Here is a 20,814-nt window from a genome sequence, read left to right as displayed (position 1 = left end):
TCTGTGGACTGCTAGTCTTCCTTGGCTTGGAGATTGTACTTTTCTGGTAAAGCCTTTGAGTTCCCAGAGTCACAACTTTGAAAGGCAGTGCAGAACAGTGGAGAGAGAAATGAATTCTGAACAGACGGCTTGCAGGCTATAGTTATCCCATTACTTATGATCCCGTTTTCTATTTCCCTTTGGCTTCTGGCTGTCCTCTTGTGCAATTCTAGGGTAGAAGAAGTAGTTCCTCATTGGATTTCTTGATCATTATTTGGTCTGGTGTAAAATTCAGCATTTTGCAGGAATAGGTTTGTGGGAGTTGGGCAGTCTGGCAATCATCATGGTTAGAAGCCTTGACAAATAGAGATCTTAACCCAATCTTAGAAAAGAAGAATTAAGGTAAGCCGTAAGTGAACAACCAAGGCGTAAGGGTTGGGGGACCTTGGGCCAGATAGATTTATAAGCAAATCCTATCAGTATTTAAAAATAATAGCTATTTTACAAAATTTATTTTCCTTTACTCCTTTGATATGACAAACACAATCCTGATACCCAAACCAGAGGAAGACAAATCAGGAAAAGAGAAGTATAGCCCAGTCTCTGACTAAAGACTATTGGTGCAAGATCTTGAAATGAATCCTTCCAAGGAGAGTACAGCAGTATAGTCAGAAAATAATTTAGTGCAGTCAGATTTTGAGTCTTGCCAGGGATATAGGCATGGTTGGTTCCAATTTGGAAAATAATTAACATAATCATATAAATAATAACCACATGGTTACTTCAGTAGATGTAGAAAGGGCTTTTGACAAAACGTAGCACTCATTTGTGTTGGAGACTCTTAAATGCACAGGAATTAAATGCTTTAGTATGATAAAAAAAAACATGTATCTAAAATCAAGGGCTGACATTATTTGTAATAAACACTAGAAACTTTCTCAGTATAAAGAGGGGATAAATCAAAAATGCTTTCTCCTCTCCATAGTTTAGCATAGTTATAGAAATGCCAGTCACATCAGTAAGACTAGAGCAAAATGTAAGGCAAATATTGGCAAAGTGTAAACAAAAATTAAACCTATTTGTAGACGACACCATACTGTACATGGAAAACCTCAGATGCAGAGATAAACCAATTAAGATGATTAAAAACTTTACTAACCCCCCAAAGTAGAGAAAGAAATGTTCATAGAAATCCCATTTGAAATAGCTAAAATGCATAAAATATATAGGTGCCAAATTAACAACAGACATTCAGAATGGAAAAAGCACTGGATTTGGAGCCAGAGCACCTGAGTTCAAATCCCAGTTCTTCTGTGTGTGACCTTGAGCAAATTACTTAATCTCACTGGGTCTCAGTTTTGTCATTTCTAAAGTGAAGGAGTTGCCCTAGATGACCTCTGAAAGCTTTTTCCAGCTCTAGGTCTATGATCCTCTAAATATAACTGCAAAACACTCTTTATATAAATAAAAGAAAATTAAAATAAATTTAGAGATATTCAGTTCTAATGATCGGTTGATGCTAATATAATACAAATAACAATACTGCTTTACATTAATTTACAGATTTCTGTTTTGTTGTTCAGTCATTCAATCTTTGTCAACCATTGACCGTACTGTCCATGGGGTTTTCTAGGCAAAGGTACTGGAGTGGTTTGCCATTTCCATTTCAGTACCACTCAAATTAACAAAACTGAATGCAAAATCATATGGAGGGATAAAACATGTAGGATGTCAAGAGAAATTTTTTAATAGGTAGAATAAAGGAAGAATAGCACTTCATTATCAACAGAGAAGTAACATAAAATTTATGATCACTACAAGTGACCAAATATGAAGAATTTTCCATAGATAACAATAGTAATAATAGTATTTATATAGTGCTTTAAGGTTTGCAGAGGTGTTACAAATAATATTTCATTTTATCCTCATAACCGTCCTGGAAAGTAGGTACTATTATTATCCACATTTTCGAGGAAATTGAAGCAGACAGTGGCTTACCCAGGTCACACAGCTAGTAAGTGTCTGAGGCAGGATTTGAACTCAGGTCTTCCTGATTCTCATGTCCAGAGCTCTATCCACTGAGCCACTTAGCTGCCAGTTGGTGGCACAAACTTGTGACAATATGCAAACATGCCCCAACTCACTAGTAATAAGAAAAGTGCTAATTAAAATAATTCTGAAATTTTACTTCAAACTCTAAACATTGGAAAAGATTACCAAAAAAAAAAAATGGGACTGATTAGTTTTGGAGAGGCTATGGGAAGAAAGGCACACTTGGATGCTATTGGTAGAATTTTGAATTAGTTTAATCATTCTGGAAAGCAGTTTGGAATTATATTATCAAAAAGTGATTAAAAGACCTAGGAAGACATATATGAACTGATACGAAGTGAAGTAAGTAGAACCAGGAGAACACTGTGTACAGTAACAGCAATAGTGTAGTAATTATCAACTGTGAAAGACTTTATCTACTCTAATTAATACAGTGATCCACAAAAATTCCAAAGGGCTTATGATGAATAATGCTGTCCCTCTCCAGAGAGAAAACTGATGAACTCTGAAAACATATCGAAGCATATTGTTTTCACTTTCTTTATTTTTCTTGTTTTTTTTTTTTTTTTGCAACATGGCTAATATGGAAATATGTTTTATACAACCACATGTATGATGGGTATCATACTGCTTGCCTTCACAATAGGTGGGGTAAGGGCTGGAAGGAGAGAATTTGGAACTCACAATTAACAATGAATTTTTTACAAAAGGGATTAAATGGTTTGTATTCTCATCCAGACATTCCACTGGTGGTATATAATTTAAGGATATTAAAGACTGAAACATAGGTCCAGTGTATGCCAGAGTATCCATGGCAACACTCTCTTTAGTAGCTAAGAATTGGAAACAAAGTGGGTACCCATGAATTGGGGAATAGTAAGGAAGAGAAAATTGTGGTCTGTTGTTATAATGGGAAATTATTGTATAGTAGGAAATTATTAATATCGAGAATTAAGAAAAACACAAAAATATTCAAATATATTGATTTAGAATGAAGTAAGCAAAGTCAAAAGAAAATATTTGTAATGATTACAGCAACATAAATTTTAAAAATCACTAAAATAAAGCCGAATTATAAGTAATTGAGTCCTGGAGAACTGATAAAACATACCTCCTTCTATAGCAGGGAGACAAGGGACTACTGTGGTAGAGAGTTATTCCTGGCAGACCAGATCGCTATATTGGATATTTTTGTTTGTTTTAATTTGTTACAAAGGAGGCTTCAATTGAGGCAGAGAGCAGAGAATTGTTTCCCAACATGACTGTGATGTAAAAACAAAAGATGTCAATAAAACTTATTTTTTATAAGAAATTATCTTCAGTTTAGACTTTGTGACATCTTCCATGATGGTGATCCTTTTGTTGAGTATGTGTTGTGTGACCTTGTTTTTTTCTTTGCACATAGTAGGCATTTAAGAAATGCTTATTGAATTTAATTTGATTCAGTGTGATAGGTGTCCCTAAAAGGAAGCATTAGATAGCTCTATAGATAAAGTACTTGACCAGGAGTCAGGAAGACCTGTTTAAATCCTGCCTCAGAATGGATCCTACCTAGCTGTATGACCCTAGGCAAGTCATGTAACCTGTATTTGCTTCAATTTCTCCATCTGTAAAATGGAAATAAAAATAGCACCTACCTCCCAGAATTTCTGTGAGGACCAAATGAGATAATACCTTTAAAGTCCTTTGCAAATCTCAAGGCTCTATATATAAATCTATATTATTATTATTATGTAGTGCCTCACCTTATATTGACTCATCAGAAATTTGAATAAAGTTATTTTTATGGTCTTATGCATTATGGGATTTTGTATCTGCTTAGGATGAAAGATGACTTCATTTGGTAAGGTAGCATTTATTGCTACATTTTGCTCTACTAAGCCAAATGCTTTTTAGTAATCGACAAATCATGGTATCTTACGTTCTCAGTACTATCACCCAGATGTGTGAGTGTGCAGATGTGTGACTGTGCAGATGTGTTCTACTATAGAAAATTCTGCACAAAAGCTTGCCTATTCCCATTTCATAATTCTGTGATTCTCAGAGATTTTATAGAGATGAAGAAGGTGGCCAGTAGATGGTTGTTTGCTCATGTTTTCTTAGTTGTTTTATTTTGGCTGTGGTTGGAAGTGGAAGGATAATAGTATTTTCCCTGATCTTTTTAATTGTTTTAGATTTGTCCAGGATATCTTTAAATTTGTATTATCTTGAGAGGCAGTAAAGAATAGTGGATAGAGAAATAGCCTTGGAATTAGGAAAACCTTGATGGTGTGACTCTAAGTCACTTAACCTCTGTGTTCCAGAAAATGATACCATTTTGTATTGGTAAGGGAAGTTTTCTCTCTGGGAAACTACACCAATGAAATCATAGCTTTGGGGGGCGGGGGGGTGAATTACATGACCATCTATGTGGATTTTTGCTGTGTACATATTTAATCAGGTCTTTCCCCACTTCCAATTTCTGCATCTTAGGTGTCATTGCCAATTCGTTATTTGATCCGTGGGTACTAAGGTGAAAAAGTTAAAATGTAGTACTTTCTGCTACCATGTCTCTAAGAATAGATTACTATAGAAATTCTGGTCAAACCATTCCATTTTGTGTCTTTTTGTTACCTTCTTTTGTTACCTTTTCTTATATTGGGATGAGCTGGGCCCCATGCTAAGAACTAAGTAGTCTTGTCTTTCCCACAATTGCTTTTTGCTATTTTAATGAGATAGTACTGTTTGTAATTTCTCATTCTTCCCAGTAATATTTTACTTATTACCTTAATACTCTAAACCATTATTGTGTCACTTCTTCCCAAGATCAACTGGCTAAGCCAGTTTATAGAATTCTTTTAGTCTCTTCATTATAATGACCCTTTTGCATTGCTTCATCTTCTTTAAGAAATTGTGGTGATGAGTTGACAGCTTATTTAAGTAGGTTTAGATGGAACTACTATAATCACAAGCGATACCATTTTTATCATAAAGCTAAGTATTTTTAAATCTTTAAGAGAGCAATATTGACCAAGTCTATATTTGATACAGCCACTGCATACTTGTGTTGCTTAATACCATGCATTGAAATATTTAAACACTCAGTTATTGATTGGATGAGTTCATCTTTAGAGTTCTCCTATGCCGTTTATCTTTTTTTTTTTAGAAGGTAGAAGAGGTAAACCATTTATTCAGATACCGGAGAACCATATCCCATAACCAAATGCTCAGCTGCCATAGCCAGTCAGTCCACTTCATCATAACAGCAAGGAACCCAAAACATTCAATACAGAAAATCAAAACATGGAGGCTCAACATCCCAAAACCTCTCCAACCCCCCTGCTGGAGTCCTCCCTAAAACAAACTCACAGTACAGTTAAGTCAGCCTATTTGTGTTCAAGAAATAGCAGGATGGCCATGACTGATAGATTGTAGATGTGTGAAAAGTAGGAGAATGGAATATCAGGAAAAGGCCTAGTTGTGAAAGGCCTTAAAAGTCCCAGAGGATTTATATTTAATCCTCAAAGTAATGGGGAACAACTGGAGTTTACTGAGGAAGGGGTGACATGGTTAGAACTATGCATCAGGAAAACCACTCCCGCAGATGAGTAGATTGGATTGCACTGGGGAGAGAGTTCAGGCATGGGGACTAATGAAATAATCGACTGCTGAGATGATAAAGGCCTGCAACAGGGTGGTAGGATTATAAGCATAAATAGGGGACCTATACCAGGGATGTCATGAAGATAGAAGCTACAAGATGGCAACAGATTGGCTGTTCGAGGGGATTGGATATTTGAGGGAGGAGCCAGTGATTAAGATTAGTCCTGCAGTTGAAGAAATTTTATCGTTCTCCTTAACCCTGGTCTCTGTTGCTTTTTTTAAATATTTATTTAATTTATTTAATATTTAGTTTTCAGCATTGATTTTCACAAGAGTTTGAATTACAAATTTTCTCCCCATTTCTACCTTCCCCCTCACTCCAAGATAGCATATATTCTGGTTGCCCTGTTCCCCAGTCAGCCCTCCCTTCTGTTCCCCCACTTACCCCATCCCCTTTTCCTTTACTTTAGGGCAAGATAGCTTTCTATGCCCCATTGTCTGTATATCTTATTTCGTAGTTGCATGCAAAAACTTTTTTTTTGGACATCTCTTTTTAAAACTTTGAGTTTCAAATTCTCTCCCCTCTTCCCTCCCCACCCACTCTCCCTAAGAAGGCAAGCAGTTCAACATAGGCCACATGCATATCATTATGTAAAACCTTTCCATAATATTCATATTGTGGAAGACTAACTATATTTTGCTTCTTCCTATGCTAGCCCCCTTTATTCAGTTTTCTCCCTTGACCCTGTCCCTTTTCAAAAGTGTTTGTTTTGATTACCTCCTCCCTTTTTTTATCTGCCCTCCCTTTTACTGTCCCCCCCTTTTTATCTCCTTCCTTCTTTCCTGTGGGGTAAGATAACCAATTGAGTGTGTATGGTATTCCCTACTCAGGTCAAATCCGATGAGAGCAAAATTCACTCATTCCCCCTCACCTGCCCCCTCTTTGCTCCCAACAGAACTGCTTTTTCTTGCCACTTTTATGCGAGATAATTTACCCCATTCTATCTCTCCCTCTCTCTCTCTCTCTCTCTCTCAATATATTCCTCTCTCATCCCTTAATTTTATTTTTTGTTTTAGATAACATCCCTTCATATTCAACTCACCCTGTGCCCTCTGTCCATACATACACACACACACACACACACACACGTACATATTCCCTTCAGCTACCCTAATACTGAGGTTTCATGAATTATACGCAGCATCTTTCCATGTAGGAATGTAAACAAAACAGTTCAACTTTAGTAAGTCCCTTATGATTTCTCTTTCTTGTTTACCTTTTCATGCTTCTCTTGATTCTTGTGTTTGAAAGTCAGATTTTCTATTCAGCTCTGGTCTTTTCACTGAGAAAGCTCTATTTTATTGAAAGTCTATATTTTACCTTGGAGCATGATACTCAGTTTTGCTGGGTAAGTGATTCTTGGTTTTAATCCTAGCTCCATTGACCTCTGGAATATCATATTCCAAGCCCTTCAGTCCCTTAATGTAGAAGCTGCTAGATATTGTGTTATTCTGATTGTGTTTCCACAATATTCAAATTGTTTCTTTCTGGCTGCTTGCAGTATTTTCTCCTTGATCCAGGAGCTCTAGAATTTGGTGACAATATTCCTAGGAGTTTTCTTTTTGGGATCTTTTTGAGGAGGCAATCTGTGGATTCTTTCAATTTCTATTTTATCCTCTGGCTCTAGAATATCAGGGAAGTTCTTCTTGATAATTTCTTGAAAGATGAAATCTAGGCTCTTTTTTTGATCATGGCTTTCAGGTAGTCCAATAATTTTCAGATTCTCTCTCCTGGATCTATTTTCCAGGTCAGTGTTTTTTCCAATGAGATAGTTCATATTGTCTTCCACTTTTCATTCCTGTGGTTCTGTTTTACAATATCTTGGTTTCTCATAAAGTCACTAGCTTCCACTTGCTCCAGACTAATTTTTAAGGTAATATTTTCTTCCGTGGTCTTTTGGACCTCCTTTTCCATTTGGCTAATTGTGCCTTTCAAGGCATTCTTTTCCTCATTGGCTTTTTGGAGCTCTTTTGCCATTTGAGTTAGTCTAGTTTTTAAGGTATTATTTTCTTCAGTATTTTTTTGGGTCTACTTTAGCCAGCCATTGGCTTGTTTTTCATGGTTTTCTCGCATCATTCTCATTTCTCTTCCCAATTTTTCCTCTACTTCTCTAACTTGCTTTTCCAAATCCTTTTTGAGCTCTTCCATGTTTTTCTTGGAGGCTTTTGATGTAGGCTGTTTGACTTGGTTGACTTCTTCTGGCTGTATGTTTTGGTCTTCTCTGTCACCAAAGAAAAATTCCAAAGTCTGAGACTGAATCTGAGTGCGTTTTCGCTGCCTGGCCATGTTCCCAGCCAACTTATTGACCCTTGAGTTTTTCATTGGGGTATGACTGCTTGCAGAGTATAGAGTACTTTGTCCCAAGCTTGAGAGTGTGCGCTGTTGTTTTCAGAGCTATTTCTATACAGCAAGCTCTGCCACACCAGTGCTCCTCCTCCCCCAAGAATCGCCAACCCGGATTGTGACTTAGATCTAAGCAGGCTCGCATTCCTGCTCTGATCAGCCACTTAATGCCTCCCACCAAGTGGGCCTGGGGCCTGAAGCAACTGCACCTATAGCTCTGTAAGCAGCCTCAGAGCTGCATCACCTCCACTGCCCCCAGGGTGGTAGCCAAACTGTGAACTCCTTTCACTCTGTCCCCTGCAGTTTTTCCCACTAACCTTCTCTGCTGTCTTTGGTGTTTGTGGGTTGAGAAGTCTGGTAACTGCCACAGCTCAGTGATTCAGGGTGCTAGGGCCTGTTCTGCCTGGCTCCTGGTCTGGTTGGTCCAGGTGTGGCTCACGCTGGGCTCTGCTCCCAGTTCTGTGCAATAGACCTTACCCCACGATCATCCAGGCTGTCCTGGGCTGGAGCCCTGCTTCTCTTTGCTATTTCGTGGGTTCTGCAGCTCTAGAATTTGTACAGAAGCATTTTTTATAGATGTTTGGAGGGACCCGGGGGGGGGGGGGAGCTCACGCAAGTCCCTGCTTTCCAGCCGCCATCTTGGCTCCGCCCCATTTATCTTTTCTGCAGTAACTAACCCTGTGGATGCTCTGTTATTTGTTTACATAGAAGTCATTATGATTAAGATTTGCAGATCAGTGTTTTCTATTAATTGCTATTAATGTTTTCTACATTAATATGCCGATTTCTTTCTGAGTTTGACACCACTGTGCAAGATTAGAGAATAACAAATGGGTTATAATGTGCACCATTGGAGGTGATACCTATGTCACTGAGATCACAGATGTGTCAAAGTACATAACTTAGTGTTGTAGAGCAGTGGTGTCAATTGCTAATAAACACAGATTTCTGTAGACTGCATACTGATTTAGAAAACTATAAATTAACATCATCTATGTTGTATTTTATTTTTTTTGTTAAATATTTCTCACATTTTAATCTTGTTCCCTTTTGCCCAGTGTTTGACACTTCTATCCCAGAGTCTACCAATATGGATAATATTGGGGCTTTGAGCATTTATTGTCTCTTTATCATTTAGTGGTTAGAAAAATTCTATTCTAGGAGAAATAATTTATGTCCTCTATATCTTTTTTTTAATCTAGTGTACAGAATCAGGTGGATGAAGTAATTGATGTCATGCAAGAGAATATTACAAAAGTGATTGAAAGAGGAGAGAGACTGGATGAGCTGCAAGACAAATCAGGTGCAAATACTTTATAGTTAATACTACTTTTATTCTTATTTTGGTGTTTTAGATTTAATAAGCAATATTAGCATTAAAAACTTAAAATTTGGAATTGGGTATATGATTAAATGTTGCCAACATTTTTCCAAATAAAACGTTTGTACATTTAAGTAAAACGTTTTGACTAATGCCTCATTTTTCATTATTCCATGCAAATCAGCAGTCAAATGTTTACTTGATCACCTCCTAAAAAGTAGAGGTTAAAGCTGGGGGAAAACCTGTCTTTCGAATAAGAGTTTATTTTCTTCTAGAATTCTAATAGGCTTTCTATTTTGGGTAATTAAAGGAGTCAGAGGCTTCTGCTTACTTCTGTTTACTAGTTACTTCTTAGCAAGACAATCTGTCAAGCTTTTCTGCTATTCATGCTCTTTGTTTTGCTAGTCCTGGTTTGGTTACTTTCATTTACCCACAGATTTTCCTCCTTATGTGGTATTTATAATTGGTAGATAGGCCATCCTTTATACATTTGTTTGAACAAGATACTTGTTTGTTTTTCTAAAATTCACTGCTGTGGCTCAATTTGGTTCCTGGCATTCTCTAGCTTATATATTAAATCATTTTCTTGTCTAAACTCCTAATCACTTAAACACTTAAGTCACTTAACTTTTAAATAACATTTCCTCACCAAAGATAGTACCTGTGGGGAATGATTTGTAGATTTATTCAGCAATCACTTATTAATCCCCTACTATTTGTAAAGTTGTGCCCTAGTTCATGCAATTAACAACATAATCAAACCATAATTGTTTGAAATTCTCTTATTTGAAACAGCTACTGTAGTGTTTCTTTGGGGATGATATTACATTTATGATTAGAGGGAGTAAGTTTACAGAACTAGAAACTGATGTTTTCTTGTCATTGTGTGACCTGATAAGGATATCCTGCTGTCTTTTAATCATTCTCTGTCTCCTCTGATTTAGAAAGCTTATCAGATAATGCAACAGCTTTTAGCAACAGATCTAAACAGCTTCGAAGACAAATGTGGTGGCGTGGATGCAAAGTAAGTACCTGGGAAGGTGGTGGGTTATCATCATATAGTGAAGTAAAGCAGTAAAAAACATGTGATAAATCCTATTGAGGCAGTGGGAAGCAAAGAGATTTCAAGAACACTTTCAAAAGCTGAGCCATACAATTCTTTTATAAAACATAATTCACAGTATCTTTTCAATAGCTTATTCTCTCTAGATAGATTTATCATATTAGAAAAACTGTAATCCTCATGTTTTTTTTTTATGTTGTGCCTTTCCTCTGAAGACCATTCACAGACTTAAGAATGAGCCTTCCTTTTTATAGGGGAGCATTTTATTAAAAACTTAATGTTGAATGTCAGTAGAGTGAACTGAATTGTTGTTTGTTCGTTTTTCAGTTATGTCTGACTCTTTATGACCCTATTTGGGATTTTCTTGGCAAAGATACTGGAGTGGTCTGCCATTTCTTTCTCCAGCTCATTTTACAGATGAGGAAACTGAGGCAAACAGGACTAAGCTACTTGCCCAAGGTCACACAGCTAGAAAGTGTCTGAGGCTAGATGGCCTGACATCTATCCATTATACCACCTAGCTGCCCCGCAATGAACTGAACTTTCATTATATTTAAAGTAATTTCAACACATGAAATATAACAGTTTTCAGCTACTTCCTATTAAGTCCTCATCAGGATTCTTTGTCCATTCATCCTTTCTCCCTATTTTTAGTTGATGCCTTTCCTTTTAATATCACATTCATTTCTGAATATATCTGTTCCTCCTCTCAGGACAGTGATCAAAAAAGGAAAAAAAAAAACAGTTCAGCAAAATCAACCATCACATTGATCTTTTTTGCAGCATATGCAACGTTGCACACCTGCAGTCTCCCCACCCAAAAATGCAACATTCCAATAAAGTATGGGAAGAAATAATATTATTATTTTAAATGAACAAACAGAAAAGAGAAGAAAAATAATAGGCAATGTTGAAATCAGTTATTTGGCAAATTCATTTTTAACAAAAATCCAAGTATCCAACATCATTCTATCCAGCTCTCCTAGTCTCACAAAAATTTTTAACGGGGAAAAGTATATTTACAGAGACATTCCTGCAGAAGTTTTGATGTGAACCATTCATACCTCTTTAATTTAGCGTGACTACCAGGCATTAGAGGAAAAATATTTCTTTTATGCTCAAATGATGACTTTGAAATTTTATGGTAGCAAGTCCCTCACTTCTCCCCTTGACCTATTTGTCATTCTTGGCTTTCTTGAGAACTTTAGAGATTCATTCTTTTTGTAGTTAGTGCATGTTACAGACACAAATCTCATTTTTGGGATTAGCAGTATTTTTCTGCTTTCTCTCCCCATTGTTTCCTTGGCTGGCATTTTGCTTTGCCAGTCTTCAGCCAGAGCTGCTCCTCCATCCTTCTTGTTTTTTCAACTAATCATTGTATAATGGTGGTACAGAGAGAATGATCCATCTGGGGAGAGAATCCTGTGACTGAGGTAGTATGTGAGCTAAAGACCCAACGCAGCTCTGACTTCTGTGATTAGTCTGCATTTTAGATGATCCAGATTTAAGTATGTACAAGTTCTACGTTCTTCTGAAGAAGGGCAGGAGGCTACGGAACCTGATTTTGAAGATTTATTGAAGTGTACTTTTTTTTTAGTTAACACTTTGAAGATTATCAATAGAAAAAGAGAGTTAAATTTGTGTTTCTACCTTCCACTTACCCAGATCAAGACCTAAAATACAGGATGAAAAAAAACCAAAAAAAAAGCATAGAAAATCAATAGAATGATTCTGCTAGACCTTAGCATTATCTTTACCATACAACTTTAAATGAACATTGGCAAGCCTATCTTTATATGTAGTTACTTCTCTGAAACATAGCTCGCTTATGATATAATCATAAAAAAGCTTCAGTAAAGAGAAGACAGCGTAACATTTTAGGAAGATCAGGAGGTTTACAGCCAGAGGATTTAGGCTTAAATCCAGGCCTGCTACTTATTAACTTTGTGACCTTTTGAAAATACTTTTTTTTTACAGTGATGTTCATGTAACACTTTGTTGCATGTTTTATATACGTTCCCATTCAAGCCCCACAACAACTCTGTATAGTAGGCTTTATAAATATTTATGTCACCATTTTACATATTGGAAACTGAGATTCTGTGAAATGAAGTTACATAGGAAGTATCTGAGCCAAGATCCTAAGCCTGCTTTCTTTCTGACTACAAGACTGCTTCTGTATCTATAATGAGATTCTAAAGCCTCAATGTCTTTTTCAAGTGAGCAAGATTTCATTGAAGATTACACATAAACTCTTTGTGTCTTTATTTTCTCATCTGGAAAATGAAACTATTTACTTTTTGATCTCTAATCTTCCAGCTTTAAATCTGATTATCTTAACTGAATCCTTATTACAAGGTCTATCCGTCCAGGGCTAGTGATTAAACCCCTTTGCCCAGAGTTCAAGATTAGTCTGTATTGTATCGAATTCCATCAGATTGCATTATAGGAAGGATCCAGAAAGTTTTTTTTTAATCTGAAATAATTTTACAAAATAAGTAAAAACAATTACAATTAGGGGAGTTTTTATATTTCTCTTTTTTCCTTTCCCTGAACTTTGACTCTTAGTTTAAATTGGTCCCTTTCCCTTTCTTTCTTACACATAGATACAATACTACTATTGTCACATTTAGGCATTCACTGGCAGACTTGTATATGCCAAGAAGAAAACACTATTCATTGAGGTGTTCTAAAAGTTATGTAAGAATTTCCTTTCCTATCTTCTGAATTTTGAATCTAGCACAACTTGACAGGACTTTATGATATGTCTTTTTGGTAAGGTTATAAAACTCTTAGAATTCTGTTCCATACCAATTTAATGTTCAAACAAAAAAATGTTAAAATACTTAAGTTAGTATTTTTTTGTAAGCCCTACCCCCCAAATATGGCAGTTGTTTCCATCTGGCATGGCTTCCTGCATTTTCTTTCTTGGTTATAATAATTTAATCCAAATCAAAGATCTGCAGGACATCTTCTGGTTCATTTTAGTTTTGGACATATATATATATATATACAACAGAATGTTGACTGTATTGCCACTAAATGTTATGAATTTGTCTTTAAGAGAGATGCAGTCAGGTCCTGAGCACCAAAATATTTTTTTTTGCCTAATTATAGCCATGTATGTTCTGTTCAGTGTGAACTACCCTATATTGTTTACAGATTTTTCTGCTGAAAGACCTCTAGAGTTATCTAGGAAAATCAGTTTATAAATTCACTTTTCATTATTAAGCAATCAGTGGGATATTTTCTAATGCACATAAAGAGACCCTATATAATAGGCTGGGCCTGACTCAGTCAGGTCCCCCTGGTAGTTTAGTCAGTGTTGAAATGTGTTATGTAACCTATATCAAATTGCTTGCCATCGTAGGAAGGGGAAGGCGGGAGGGAGAATATTTGGAACTCAAAATTTTATTTAAAAAAATGAACGTTGCCAATCGTCATTACCTGTAATTGAAAAGAATAAAATACTATTAAAAATACTGGAATGTGAGACACTCAGCAGTTAGCAAAAGGAAAGGTAGTTACCCATAGTAGGAGAAGGCTATTCTGTGAGGCAGTATGTGCATCAAGGACAGGAGCACCTGCCTCTGCACTTCCTAGCTGCCTAACCAAGCCTCCAATCTAGACCGAAGCTCTTAGGGCTGTTTTGATTACACTAACCAGGAAATGATGTCATCTGCCCAAGGCCTTATTCCCCTGAGTCAATCAGGACTCAAGAATGGTTTCAACAATACCTCTTAAGGAAAAGTTCACCTTTCTCAGTAGTTGCATGGAGAAGAGAGTTGAATATCATAGAAATTTTTACCCAAGCCCTTGGGTAACAGTCATAAAAAATTGGTTTATGAATTCGTTTTTAGTATTTAGCAATCAGTGGAACATTTTCAAATGCACTTGTAAAGAGGGGGGTAAGGCTATTGGTCTCACCACACCCTGTGACTTAATAGGCTAACTATTAACATACCCGCTTCTCTGTTTCTCTTGAGTGTACCGCCATCCTTCTACTCACCCAGGTTCGCAACATTGGTGTCATCCTAAACTCTATTCCCACTCACCCCCTATCTCTGGTCAGCCTTCCAATCTTGCTAATTCCACCTTCCTTCTACTCACACAGCCACTGCTCTAATTCAGGCCTTTATCATCTCTTACCTAGATGATTACAATAGTCTTCTGGTTTGTCTCCTTGCCTCAAGTCTCTCCCTACCCTTATCCATCCTCTGTACAAAATCATTTAGGAGAAATAGTTTTCCTAAAGCAGGTCTGACTATTATGCTCTTACTCAATAAAACTCAAGTGGTTCCTAGGTTCAGTTCTCTAGGATATAGACAGTACTCTCTTTGTCAGTCTGGTCTTATGCTGCCTTTCCAGCCTCATTGTACATCACTGTGCTCCATACCCTATAAGTAAAGTCAAGGTAAAATGGTCTTCTTGCTCTTCCTATTCACAACACTCCATCTGCTCTTTCCATACCTATGCAGTGGTCGTCCACCATGTTTGGAACGTGCTTCTTCCCCTCCAGTGTTCTCAGCCCTAGTGCTACCTGCCCAGTAACACATCTCCTATTTACAATATCATTCCTATCCTATATCAACATTAAACACACCCTATAAAATCATGTTTTCATGAAACCATCTAGTGGGTATGCCTATATTTGTTGCTCCACCTTTAGGAGAAAGAGGCAAAAATATCTAAAACTCACTCATAGTGAAGATCTGGTTTTTTAAAAAATCAATTTCCTCAAAATGTTTTGAAGTCAGTGTGGATTTCACTTAATTTCTTCCAACAAGGATAAGGAACCTTTTTTCTACCTAAGACCACTTATACAAAGTGTTTTAAATGAAATGAATAAAAAGAGGATTGATCTAAAGTCATATAAATTTTAAAAAATCTTAAGTTTTAGAATTTGAGAGGGAGTTAAAAAAAGGAGAAAAAATTAAAATTTATTTTCCAGTAGTCTTTTTAAAATTAAAAGATTTTAATAGTAATAAATGATAATATTATTTTTACACATAACTGGAAAAAAATAAAATATTTTTTCAAAGCAAACATTTTAGTCAGTAATGACAACAAATAATAAAAGCTCTATACTTGTTTTTCCTGAAGAAGAGAGTAGTAAAATGCCAAGAAGGCGGTTGATAGAAAGGTAGAGATTCAGAACATAACAACGCACACAGAGAAGGGACAGAATGATTCCCAGACACAGACCTTTATGCCGTCCCACCTGTCCCTGTGCGCTTGGGGCCACTTAGGATATTATGCTTAAAAGCTTAAAACCGTGATGCATTTCCACAACCATGAGAACAAATGGAGATATTAGTTCTCTTAGTACTTTCTATGAGTTCATTCATCTGAGGGCCAAAGATTCCCCACCCTTTCAATCATATCCTCAATCTTCACAATCCTCTACAAGGAGGATTTGATTTAAAATCATGCTTCTGCAGCCCTGCAAGATTAAGCCTTGTGCAGAGTACTGTATTTATTGAGGCAGCAAAGTATGCTTGCTAATTAAAACATTTTACACAAATTTTCAACAACCTGGGTTGAAATAAATTTTAATTAGTGAAAACAACCCATTCCTGAGGCATTCTGGTTAATGGAGATTTCACTGTGGTTTTTTTTTTTAAGCTTACCTTGTCATTATTAGCAAGTATTAATGGTTTTCTATGCTTTTTGTTGTGTTGCAGATGAAGGCCATCATGGCTCTGGTTGCTGTTATCCTTTTGCTGGTGATTATCAGTGAGTATTGATAGCTTTTGGGGGAGAATATGAAGAGTAACCATTGGAGTTGAGTTTAATTTACTTTTTATTTTTATCCAGTTGATATAGTATAACTAAGTTAAAAGAATGTCATTTATCCAGTTAGAAATATGACTTGTGGGGGCAGCTAGGTGGCTCAGTGAGTAGACCACTGGCTCTGGAGTCAGGAAGACCTGAGTTTAAATCTGGCCTCAGACACTTGACACACTAGCTGTGTGACCTTGGGCAAGTCATTTAACCCCAATTGCCCTGCCTTCCCCCTCAGAAAAAAATTAAAAATTTTCAAAACAAAAAAAAAGTATATGACTTGTGGCCTTGTGCTCTATGACTAAAGCATGAACTCCACACTGCTGCTTAGCTTCATATGTTCCTTCAATGAAAATAATGTTCTTTGATTTGATAATGGACTGATTATTGTCAAGGCATTTCATTGTTGTTGCTTATATTTGATGGTTTTATTTATTTAGTTAGACTTTGTCTCTTTGAAGATTCACCAAGAAAGTTAAATATGTCTCCATTTCTCCATTTATATAATCTCCAGTAAAGTTATTTTTTGCTTTCCATGCCTATTTTATGGGGATTTTGTGGATATTTTTAAATTTGAAATTTCCTCAAGACAGTCTTTTGAAGAACTCTGATTTGGAATTATTATTTATTAGTATAGAGCATCTCTTGTTTTGTTGGATAAGGTTGAAGACAAAAGTAAAAAAAAAAAACCCAACCCAAAAACCTTTGCTGTCCCTTTTGTTTCACTTTCCAAAGGTAAAATGTAGTATTTACATGTCAAATTTTATTCACTCTGACTTGCCGCATATGCCGCATATGTCTGATCGGTTGCCAAGTCATATCATTCCTGTATCAATGCTGTCTTGGAATACCTCTCTGTGCTTACGCAGCAACTACCTTAATTCAGGCCCCTTGCCTGGACAGTCACAGTAGCCTTCTGATTTATCTCCTTTCCTTGAGCATTTCCCTACACATTCCATCTTCCACACAGCTGCCCAAGGGATTTTCCTAAAGCATTGGTGTGACCATGTTAACTCCTCCACTCACTAAACTCAGGCAACTTCCCCTTACTTCTAAGATCAACTAATAAATTTCTCTGTCATTTAAAGTGCTTTCTAATTTGGCTCCAATGTATCTTTCCAGCCCCTGCATGAACCTTATGACCTAGCCAGACTGGCTCCCCATCTCCCATCTCTGGACCTTTGCATGAGCTAATCCCCTTGCCTAGGATGCCTTCCTCCTCATCTCCTATTCTTAGAATACCTAGTTTCCTTCAAAACTAAGCTAAAGTGTTATCTTCTATATGAAATTTTCCTCTTTCCCCTAGCTGCTGTTTCTCCCCTCTCCCCCTCCCATGCTTTTTGTTTTATACGTTTTTGCAGATGTCTACATATATTTATGTTTAGTAGATATCTATAATTTTATATATTGTCTTCCCCCAATCAAATGTAAGCTTTGTGAGAGTAGGAACTTCTTTACTTTTTTTTTTTTGTATTCCAGTTGCTGGGTACATAGTAGGCACTTAATAAATGCTCCTTAACTAATTGACATACTGTTGGTTTTTCTTTTCTCTCTTGTAGTTCCTATTGTCCTGAAATACCGGACTTGATTTGGTGACCAGAGATCTTCAATAAAACGGTTCTGGGACAATTAAAAAAAAAAGAAGATTGCTGCATAATTTAATGAAATATATATGTGACTTTCAAAAGTGTTTTTTCTCAAGAAGTAAAAAGGCAAGTGTCCAGTTCAAATTGGAGCATTGATAATTTCCCGATTAGCCTCCTCCCTTCACCAAAATATGCTCTCATTAATTTATTTTAAAACAGAAACATCTACTTTGCTATGTTATAGGAATCTAATTTGAAACTAGATACTTGCCAATACATTATTTGTATATAGAGTTAAACATTGATGATGATATTTATAATTCAACACAATTTCCTACTGTAAACTAGAGAGGTGGGGATTTATTGCATCAAGTTCAGGGATAGGGTGAGAGGTAAGAGATGAAACATTATGTAAAAAAGTGATGGCAACCATTTAGTTAATGATTATAAAATGTATAGTTTTTCTCATGTAAAAAAATTAGGTTTTGGAAATGGTTTCCATATATTTATGGAGATACTAATGTTTTCAATACTGCTACTTTCAACTGTGACTAAAGACATTCCAGTAAACCTATTTTGCCTGTATGTAGAATTTGTGACAACTTTTTTTTTTTTTACTTTGGGGCTATAGTAGTATATTCTGATCAATTTTAAAGCACAATCTGGCACAATTAAGGACAAGAAATGAGATTGAAGGAAAGGAAAGCATCAGCGGAGTGTTTGGGAATAATGGCTCCTACATGCGGGCACATTGCAATAAAAAACAGCCAATTTTTATTTCCCTCCAGTAATAATTGGAGAGAAATTAAGAGATGATGAGTAAAGGAAATCCATAGATACTCAATTTGTTCCAGTATTTACCCTCAACAAACCCTCTTTCCAGAGCTGCTAACAAGTAACAAAAATCAATTGCTTTGACTTTGGCTACAGTTGCCTGCTCACCATCTCTCTTATGGTAGATGTGCTAATTTGCCATGAGATGGCCAAAAATAAGCGGCAGGACCTAGGAGAAGCCCGCAGGAGTCTGAGCAATCCACAGATGGGATCATCTGTACCTGAAAAATCACATGCTGGCTAATGTTGAAAGTTTAACATTTTTCTTGACCTATTTTCACTTAATAAATAAAGACAGGTTACAAGATTCTTTTTTTAAAGCTTAATCTGAGTTGTGCCAACATAGTTGTAGTCTTCATGCAAGCTGAAAAGAAAATACAAAATCCATTTAAAAGCATGGCAGAGTTCCACAATGAAAACTGAATGATTTTACAGCAGCTTTGTCCATGCATCCTTGCATCTAGAAGGCATATCTTCACAAATTTTAAATATAAAGTAAGTTATGAGATGGAAAATGGCAATATTTAATAAAGAAAAATGAGTCTGTAGGTTACTTGTTTAGGGAATTCTGTTGCTTCAAAATATATGAAATACAGAATTCATTTTATTTGATTCTATAGGGTCAGTGCTAAGAAGAGCTGTTCTGTTTAGAATGGAGAGATATATGAAGAGAGGAAGCAGTCTAAGTGACATTCAAGACACCTGCAAGTGATGAAAATACTAAAATATTATTGCTATCTTTTATAATTTGCTAATAGCATTTTTAAGAACCATTTCTACTTCCAGAGATAAATGTCTATGTGCTATGGAATGTTCCCTGGCTTCCTTTTTGAGATATCAACTGGTAGAAACATGGATTGGGATTCTGCTGACAAAAGAAAATAATTTTACCTTTAGATTTAAAAGCAAGAAATTAAATATTTTTACTAAAGCAGCTAGTGGCTCTGCACAAGATAACAGCAATGTTAATTTAGGCCAATTTTGGCTCACTTTAAGGAAAAACTTCTTGACAGAGACATTCAAAAGTGGAAGGGGATGTCTTGAGAGATGGCGAGTTCCCTTCATTAGAAATCCTGAGCCAGAGACTCAGTAGTTAACTTGGAAATGTAAAGGGGATTTCTATTTCAGATGGGTGACTTCGGAGGTCCCTTCCAACAATATGATAACAGCTAAGTGGGCAAAATAATGATTTGTGTTCATCATTCAGTGGATTTGCACATCCTGACTCTGTAGAAAAAACCAACAGATGAGAACCAAAATGATCAGCGTGGATATTTTCAGTAAATTGTGTGGAAATTTAGTCGATCCATTATTAACATCAGTAAAGGCAAAGGGTACTTCATGTTACATTCAGGATCTGCATTTCCATTGTTAACTTTAGTGGAGAGAATGTTACTACTTTTTAAAAAAAATTGCCAATAAAAAGTAAAGGAAATATTTATGAGTTTAAAAATATAGTTATATTTTGCACTTCAAATATTGCAGGACTGGTGGCAGGAATCTCACTATCTTTAAATCTCACTAAACTGTTCAATGGTGTTAATCTGCATCTTATTCATACTTCCTTACTCATGATTGCCCATTATGTTTATTAAATGGCACATTTTGTGATGTTTATGGTTATCGTTTTATAGTCCTATCCCATCTTAAGATGAAGAAAGGGAGGAAGAAAAATGTGGTTCTGATTAGTTGCTTCCCCGCTCGTTCCCTTGGCTACTCTTTTTTCTCATTCAGCAGCTCAGCTGATCCTACACATGACAGTGGAAGTTCATGATGATCATCTCGGATATTCAGGAGCAGTGGGGTCAGTAGGAAGAAAAATTAAAGAGTTCTGCTAGGTTACTAATGGTCCCTGAAGTCACGGGCCCTCCAAATGATCACATGGTCTGCATCATGACCTTAGTGATTTATGTTCTAGTTGTATAAAGCACAACAATCTGCTGGGACATTATGTTTACAACAGATTAATTAGCATATTCTTCATTGTAACAATAATACCCAGGCTGCATTATAGTCTTTTTCTCTACTGAACACATCTAACTGAATAGTGTTCTTTGTGTAAATGAATTTTTTTTAAATACCAGGAAGTTAAATGAAAAGTTGTGAAGTATATGATAGAGGAAAAGGTAATGTAGACATCTAATGTGCATTTAAGTAGTTCATTTTAACAGCACTAGAAATTACAGATTATTACCCTGAATGTGGAAGT

At 36.2% G+C, this 20,814-nt stretch overlaps 1 protein-coding gene across 4 annotated transcripts in view; it reads left to right on the top strand.

Moving 5' to 3' along the window:
• Nucleotides 1-20,228, top strand: part of VAMP4 (vesicle associated membrane protein 4) — a 42,129-nt gene extending 21,901 nt beyond the window's left edge. For all 4 annotated transcript variants that reach the window (XM_036755910.1, XM_036755913.1, XM_036755911.1 and 1 more), the window contains 4 exons: nucleotides 9,220-9,320; nucleotides 10,283-10,362; nucleotides 16,086-16,137; nucleotides 17,745-20,228. In XM_036755910.1, the coding sequence (XP_036611805.1) occupies nucleotides 9,220-9,320; nucleotides 10,283-10,362; nucleotides 16,086-16,137; nucleotides 17,745-17,773 (262 nt within the window). In that variant the 3' untranslated portion in view covers nucleotides 17,774-20,228. The remainder of the gene's footprint in view (nucleotides 1-9,219; nucleotides 9,321-10,282; nucleotides 10,363-16,085; nucleotides 16,138-17,744) is intronic.
• The last annotated feature ends 586 nt before the right edge of the window (nucleotides 20,229-20,814 follow it).

The sequence above is a fragment of the Trichosurus vulpecula genome, chromosome 4 (assembly GCF_011100635.1).
Source record: "Trichosurus vulpecula isolate mTriVul1 chromosome 4, mTriVul1.pri, whole genome shotgun sequence".
Lineage (NCBI taxonomy): Eukaryota > Metazoa > Chordata > Mammalia > Diprotodontia > Phalangeridae > Trichosurus > Trichosurus vulpecula.
Note: the sequence above shows the minus strand (reverse complement) of the source record. Positions and strands in the feature narration are given on the sequence as shown.